At 38.1% G+C, this 8334-nt stretch overlaps 1 protein-coding gene across 1 annotated transcript; it reads left to right on the top strand.

The window, feature by feature from the left end:
• Positions 1-580: 580 nt before the first annotated feature.
• Positions 581-8125, top strand: LOC104460396 (myozenin-2-like; the record flags this gene model as incomplete). The annotated part of the gene is made up of 2 exons (XM_010072939.1): positions 581-800; positions 7700-8125. Coding segments are annotated over 2 exons (452 nt in total), but the record flags the coding sequence as incomplete, so codon positions are not given.
• Between the last annotated feature and the right edge of the window lie 209 nt (positions 8126-8334).

Below are 8334 nucleotides of genomic sequence, written 5' to 3' on the forward strand. Positions count from 1 at the left end.
TACTTGGCTTTAGAAGAAATTACACAGAATATGGAATTTGCTTATTTAATAAAATTCTGATCAGAGCCTGATCCTCAGATGATTATGCAGAGAAAACAACAGATTCTTCACTTTTTTAGATGATGAAAAGGACCAGAGAAACACGTAGGTAGGACAATTTAAAGCAGAGGCAATATTTTATAACTCCTTTATAATGCCCGTGATCCTAACTCCTTTTAATAATTTTGGAAAATTTAACCCAAAGACTATCAAATTGTCTTAGTTTTAACCAAAAGGCTGTTTTTCAAATCTCTTTGTTAATTCAGCCCGAGGACTGTGTAGATATAGTCTGGTTTCAAACAAATGCTTATAATGATAAAACCAAATTTATATAAAACTAAAATAAACTTAGCCTCCAAGGAGGTTAGAATATTTTGGAGCAGTTATTTAAAAGGCTACAAATTCCATCTGCCAGCTTTCTGTTTCTGTGTAGCTTTGGCCAGGTGACTTGATCCAATTGTTCTTTTTACCTAACTGTGAAATTATGGTATATTACTTCCTAGTTGCACAGGATGGTGGTCAGGAAGCAGAAAATGAAAAGTATTATTATTATGGTTTTGTGTTGATCACCTTGTAGGATATTCTGGACCACTGAAAGAAATTCCTCCTGAAAAGTTCAACACTACATCTGTGCCGAAGTATTATCAGTCTCCCTGGATAGAAGCCATTAGGGATGATCCAGAGCTGCTGGAAGCTTTATATCCGAAACTTTTTAAACCTGAAGCAAAGCCGGAACTGCCTGACTACAGAAGCTTTAACAGGTAATTCTGAATGGACACTGAATTTTACAGCACAGAGAAAAATTCCTATGAAATGAAATGTTTTCACCAGCTGTTAAAAACCCCACCACTTGTGTTTGAAAATATATGCATAAACACAGATTACAAGCGGCAAACAAGATCTTTAAGGAGGAAACTAGCCTCTCTCTTACGTATGGACCCAAAACTAAATTCCAGAACCAAGAAGGTAGGAGGAATTGTTGAAAATATCGAGAGAGACAGAGAGAGAGAGAGCAAGTGCATGCAGTGTACTCAATAAGTGGTAGACGTGTGCTACAGCAATGCTTCAAACTCTTTCAGTATTTCTGTTGTTGACTTTGGTAGGTAGGGAACCCTAAGACCTATCAGGGAAACTCTCAGTCAAAACTTTGCTTGTAAGCTGTATAATACAAACCACTTTTTTTTTTTTTTTTTTTTTTTTTTTAGTACAACTCACCTGGCTTGTTTTTTAGGCAATCATAGTATAATGAACTTTATCCCTCAACCAATCCCTCACACCAAATAGTTAGTAGCTTTCATATTTTATGGCATTTAACATTTTTTGGCAGCCTTTGGTAACAACAGATAAAACATTACAAGCAGACTTAAAAAGCACCTGAAGTAGAATGGGACCTGAGGGTGAAGTTATATGCATAGTAACGAGTATATTGAGGCTTTCAGTAGAAGTTCTACTTCTGTAGAAGTTTTTACTTTGAAGTCAAATGTTTTGAAGTAATTTGAAAGTTTTAAAACACATGCTCACTTAAGCCTTTTACTTTCATTCATACCATTCATCCTATCTTTATTTATCAAAGTTACAGACAATTTTTCCCCAAATAACCCCTGTGGAGTTCCAGACAGCTGAGCCAAATGAAAAACCTTCTCAAAAAGCCAGACAGAGCAATCTGAAAAAGAAAATGGCTCATGGCAATATAAACTTAGAGAAAAAACCACAAACATCACTTGTGTTCCTGCCCTTGAGGGGGGCCCCAACTATGAGTGCAAGGACTAAAGAATTACACAATTTAACATCAAAACTGGCACTACAGACACCACACTAATTCAGATCTCCTAACAGCAATATACATCACCATGTTAATAACTAAGCCTGTGTGGCGCGCTCTCCTCAGCGGACAAAATAACACATACAAGTCAGAGAGATGTGCCACAGCTGCTAGCATTCGAACAGTAACAGCACGGTTTATCTACTACGGTTATTGCAACCGGAAAAAAACCCCACCAAAAACAAAAACCAAAGAAAAATATGACCAGAGATCCATATACATGGAATAGAGACAGACACAGTTCTCCCTCTCACAAGACAGATTCTGAGTCCAGCACGCAAGTTGTTACTGTGAAAGATGGGATCAGACAGAGCACAGAGGCACCATTAACAGGGAGATGTGTCTTGAGATGGTATCTGATGGCTTCTTTGTGGATTTTTAGCTGCTCTGTGGGCCTATGTTCTGTTAGTTGTCCCCTTTACAACACTAACTGTTCAGATTTCTTTCTATGAGGAATTTTCTCTATGTATGACATGTCAGAACTGAGGCTCACCACAGTCTGCATCTTTTGAACAAATGTGCATTCATATAAGGGAAAGGTCAATATTCTCCCTTGTAACTGCCATAAAAACCTAAAACCTGGCACATAAATCAGATCCAGTCTGTGAAACTGGTAAATTCAAAACACAATGCATACAGATACAATCCAATGCAACTCTCCTTCTCATGGAAGAAATCCACATCCAGAAGAAAACAGAAGGATGCCTGGTGGACTTAGAAAAGCTGTTTGTTAAATACTGAACACTTAGATTTGTGTTTTCTAGGAAGAAGGAGTAAGGTTCATTTCTTTGAAAAGAGCATTTTCATAGAAAGTGGCCAGCCAGAATGTGTGACAGGAATGTCAAACCCTGAGGAGAGGTGTAACAACCTTGTTTCTAGCTCTTCCATGGAAGAGGTGGGACACTCTTCACTTCCCTTATTAAGACCTGTGCCATAGTACAGAAAATAACAAACCTCTTTGGGCTAGAGGGAGTAAACATGCCCTTTCTCTAGCTGAACAGTTAAGAAACTCACTTAAGGAAAGACAAATCTGTGCCTACATCTGAGCTGCCAGATCTTTCAATGCACTTTCTTTAATTGTTGCCTACAGTAAATTAAACAAACTGATTTAGGAGCAGAAAACAGGATCTATACTTTTCTGCTATTAGTTGTACAGCCTGATGTCTAGGCTAAGAGTCCTACTCTGTCTAATCAAGTTATTTTTTATTTCTGGGTAGTATTTTTGGTGGAATACTATATGTGAAGAGTTAGGCGCACTGCTACAAATAGATGTCCTCAGGCTGAAGAGAATCCAAACCTCGTGCAGAACAGCTCTGGTCACAGACACACTATTATTTGACACATAGTTTCAATGCTAACAGCTCTGGATTTGAGTGAAAGTGCCACAATTTTGCTCAAAGCTCGCTACAGTAGCATATTATGTGTGTTGTCAAGTGTGGAAGTTCAGGCAAGAGATTATTAATTAGAGAATCACAGATGAGCTTTGGTGTAAGACAAGTGCAGCTGCTGGTGTAGTGAAGACAAAGGCAGATCTGAGCATTTGTATAAGGAAAACATTAGGCATCTCAGGAATTTAGCAGCCTGTGGGTTTTGTGCATAATGTGAGATATCTCTTTGGACTTCTGTATCTAGACCCTGCTAAGTCATTCTGTGCATCTAGGTCACAGCATCCTTGATAATTTAATTGCAGTCTTGGAGAGAAAGCAAATTATAGTGTATTAAACAATTAAAGTGTGATATAATGACACCGTTTTGTTATCAGTGAGGGTATCAATTCAGGCTTTCTATCATACTTCATTATTCAACAAAGTGCCATTATGTTTGTTCTCCTGCAAAACACTGGTACAGTCATCATTAGTCAGAAGGGGTGTGGTTAACAGTAAGCGTGATGCACAGGACTCCCAAAGGAAACGGGCCTGACGTTCTTCCCAGTTCAGTCAGTGGTATCTGTTACAATGGCACTCAGACTTTACAGGCCATATTAAGGTTCCTTTCAGCCTTCCTTGTTACACAACAAATTGTAAAAGCAACACAACTTTACCAGCTAGGGATGTCTGATGTGTTGGAACAGATGCACACATGCCTGGTTTAAAAGTATGTTCAGCACTAACAGCATGCAGATTTTTTTTCCACTGCTAGCAATGAAGAGGTGACTCTAGACCATGTAGCAGTGCAGTTTTTGTAACAGCAGCAAAATCAGGACTAAGGAATTCATGGAGGTATTAGTTGGGGTCTAGTAGGCATTTTATGCTGCAGGGATCTTGCAATGCTGGCAGGTTAATGAAGAAAGAACTGGTGGCAGCAAAAGTCCAGCACCTTTGCCTTCTGAGGCAGGCTTTCTGTGAGACGGCCAGTAATGGTCTAACAGCACATAGCACTTGACAGAGGGCATGATCAGAAAAATTGGGTTCTGAGGATCTCTGAACACTGTTCAGACAAGGCTACCCTTCCTCCTTGAGGATGAAGACGAATCTGTGCTAGCAGAGAAATGCTACATGCCATCCCATTTCTCTTGGAGATTAATTCCTATTAGGATTTAAGAACTGTTTACTGGTGAAAAATTTTCTTGCCTCTTTTACCAGTGTGGAAGCACTTAGTAATCATCTGTGGGAAAGACAGCATGAATCTACATTTGTTAAGAAGTTTGTATATATTAGGTAAATTAGTACCTTTATTCCATCTGCTTTCTTGGAGCTGGACACACTGTCAAAGGTAGGATTATGAGTGACACACAAAGCACTACATCTTGCTCACACAAGACAAGCAAGTCTGACTTGTTCTGCCTCTCCTACCAGGTAAATTCTTGCTCGGATCCCAAAGACTACTGTTTCAAAAACACTACAGGAATCCAATTCATCTGGACTGAGCTCTGCTTTTATTGATTAATGGGTTCTGAACTCTATTGTAAAAATGCTGAGATCCAGAACCTCAAAGGAATTCTGTGTGCCTAACTTGAAGTGCTATGAAATTAGTGGAAGCTGGGTGCTTAGCTGGTTCCTTAGCACCTAAATACATCTGTGAAATTGTAATTTGTTCTTGCGTCATTAAGCTCTCCAGCATTTTGTAGTGTCACATTCTCTGCTCTACATCTCCTTTTTGCACAGAATTCACAATAAGCAAAATGTTCTAAAAATGGCAGTCTCATTTTAAAATGTGAAACTCATATTTTTTGAAATTATGTAATTGAAGGTGCTAATGCAATACAGTTAAAACATTTCTTCATACTTTCCTAAATAATAAACTACAAGTAGTCTGCTATGTTGAGACAATATAATGTTCAATAAGAAAGACTGCGGAAAAAAGCCCAGAAGCATGGCTAAAATAACAGCTAAAAATAAACGTGGTTGTGCCTGCTATTGTTAACTCATGCACCTACTTTTTAGGAATATGCAAAGTGAATATTAAACAATCTCTTACACTTCCTGGTGCCTGTGGCTCTGAACCAGCATTTCTGCCCTTACTACGAGCAATGACTACTGGAATTATTTACACATGAGCGTTAGACTTCAATACAATGAATCAGAGCTCAAGTGATACAGTTGATGTGCACACAACACAGGACATTACAACACCATGTTGTCAGACAAGTTATTGCTCACGAAAATATACTGCTGCTGTAAATCTATTACCCAATTACTGTACTCTCCTTTCTGTCAATCATCGTGTGCTTCTGCCTAGCACACAGGAATGCATAATTCTCTGAGGCCAGACTTTGTATAGGAACTACATGGGGTTTTTTTCCCACAAAAGATATTTGAATTTCTATAGAATGCCCTCCTGTTTCTGTTACCTATAGAAACATGCTGTATTTAAAAACAAAAAATAATACAAAGAGGAAGTTTTACACTATAGAATAGTTTTGCGTTTTATACAGATATTATTGTTCTGTTCATATTGATTATCCTTTTAATTTATATATTGAGGAGAATTAAATATCACAACAATGTGAGAATGTGTATCTTAATTAGAGCAGCAATTAAAACAATCTTTATTATCCTGTAAGATGTAGATCACTACATTCACTCTGTGCCAATTACCAAGCAATTATTTTTAATTAGTATTATATGGTATCCAATTTGACACTGTGACCTAGAAGACAGTTTCACAAGAAAAGCTCGATACCACGGGCACTTTGTACAAAGAATTTCCTTTGACCTCAAGAGAGTTTAATGCCTGGACTGGCTGCTGCTGCAAAATCTTATCTTGATTTGAGAAACAGTTAAAGCAGCACTCTTCTCTCAGTATGTGTGCATGCCCAGAACTTTCATGATTTTTTTTTTATATCTTACAGGATTGACCCTTTGGAGTTAACACCATCCCCTTCGACAAATGCTGCTCGTACCAAAATGCAGTGAATTATCTGTGTAATGACAGAGCAGTACCATTTCTTTTAGGTCACAGATTCATTTTGCTGAAACAATATTTTAATTTTTGTGCACTTCTTTCTCCCTAGGTTTTGTTTTATCTATTGTTATCTTGCTGAAAGTTCTAGTCAGATCTTCCAATGATCTCTTTTTGTTTCTGTTGGTATCGATTTCTCTGGGCTCCCGCTATAACACCTGGAGCAGATGGAAATACATACCAGCAGATCTGTTGGTTTGTATCAAACACACAAAACCCACCAAGGCTGGTGAAATCCCGTTTCAACAAAAACCCATTTTTGCATGCCACTATGTACGTAGCTTTGCAGGAATCAGGTGTTCACGTGTAGCTCAGAAATTTGACACTCTTAGCTGGCCAGAACCCATCCCAGCAAAGTGATGCAGCTGATCAAAATGCAGAGCACATCTAATGGTCTGTTTGGTCACCTTTGCTTATACAAAGGAGTCTGGAAAAAGTGTCAAAATAAACAGGGTTTTTTTTTTTTTTTTTTTACAAAATAAACAGGGTTGGTTTTTTTTTTTTCTTTCCAGCCTAGAAACTTGCAAATATAGAATCATGGGAGGTATCTGGAAATACCGTTGTTTGCAAATGCACGTAACACTCAGTTCCTGCTTAGTATTTCTTATCTTTTAGTTTCTAAGGCTTATTGCCTGAGGGAACGTTTACATTTAAATAACATGAAAAATACTGGCCACAGACTAGGGGCCAATTTCAGCCAGTGTTTCAAGGTTTAGTTACACAAACATTTTGTTCAGAAACAAAGATGGTGTAAGGAGTCCTCACCCATTCCTCTCCTTTCCAGAGCCTGTTGTCTTTGGCTGTTCCTTTCTGCTTCACATTACGCCTTACTGCCTCCTCACTCGTATTGCCACAATTGTTTGAGCATAATTATATAAACCAGATTGTTGAAATAATTTGGATTTTAAAATGCTCCTTTGTTATGAAGGGCCTTTGTTTAACCCAGATCTCATACGTGACCAGAACTTACAGCACAACCCACATACTTTCTAACTGGTACAATATGGTGCTGAAATACAGTGTAGTGGGTGGAACAAGCAACTGGGGATAGGAGAAAATGGGGTGAGAACTTCCTAAACCAATTACCTCCCAGAGAGAATGTGCTAAACTACGTTTTCAGACTTATCAACTTATCACCAACAAAATAAGCTTAGTGACTGTGATTCACCAACTACAAGGTTTTTCTTGCAACATCGTTTTCTGTTGGCTGTTCTGTCCATTTGAATTTTGAAGAAGGCTGAAGGCTTTACTAAGGAAAAACAAAAAGAGTATTTGCCAGAATAAAGATCAGTATACTTTTCCCAAAAGCTTGCAAATCTAAACAAGAAATTGTACCAAATCTGTATCATCAAAATAGCTTCTCTTCTTTTCAGCTCCTGAGAGGAAAAGAGGTATTTTTAAAATCATGTTTTACTTTTTTTTCTCTAACATCTACAGAGTTGCCACTCCCTTTGGTGGTTTTGAGAGAGCATCAAAGCTGGTCAAATTCAAGGTACCTGATTTTAATCTACTGATGCTAAATGATCCCAGATTCATGATTCTTGCAAACCCTCTTGCCACCAGAAGATCCTTCAATAGGACTCCTAAAGGATGGACATCTGAGAATATTCCTGTAGTGTTCATTCAGCCTTCAGATTCCAACACCGTTCCAGAAACAGAGGACCTGTGAGAGAAGCTGCACTCTACATCCCACAAAATGCTGGAAGCTGTACATCCATGTATTTTTGGTCCAAATGTTATTAAAGGTTACTGAGAAAATTTTTCCTTGGCAGCTCGAGTACAAGTAATAATGTCTGATACAGTGTCTCTTTTCTGGCACCAAGTTTCATCTGTAGACATAATATAAATAAAGTAATTTGGCAAATGTGGACTGAGATATTTTTTATTTGTGTTTACATATTCTTCTTTTACCTCAGTGAAAACTACAATATTTCTAAAATCTTTGCTTGGCTTGTCATTTAAGAACAGGTGTCTTAAGGAAAAACGGGGACACTATTACCAAGGGATTTGATTTGACAGGTATGGCAAAACAGCGGAGAAATACCACAACAGCGCACTTGGTGCACTCCGAG

The sequence above is a fragment of the Pterocles gutturalis genome, unplaced genomic scaffold (genome assembly GCF_000699245.1).
Source record: "Pterocles gutturalis isolate BGI_N339 unplaced genomic scaffold, ASM69924v1 scaffold42777, whole genome shotgun sequence".
Lineage (NCBI taxonomy): Eukaryota > Metazoa > Chordata > Aves > Pterocliformes > Pteroclidae > Pterocles > Pterocles gutturalis.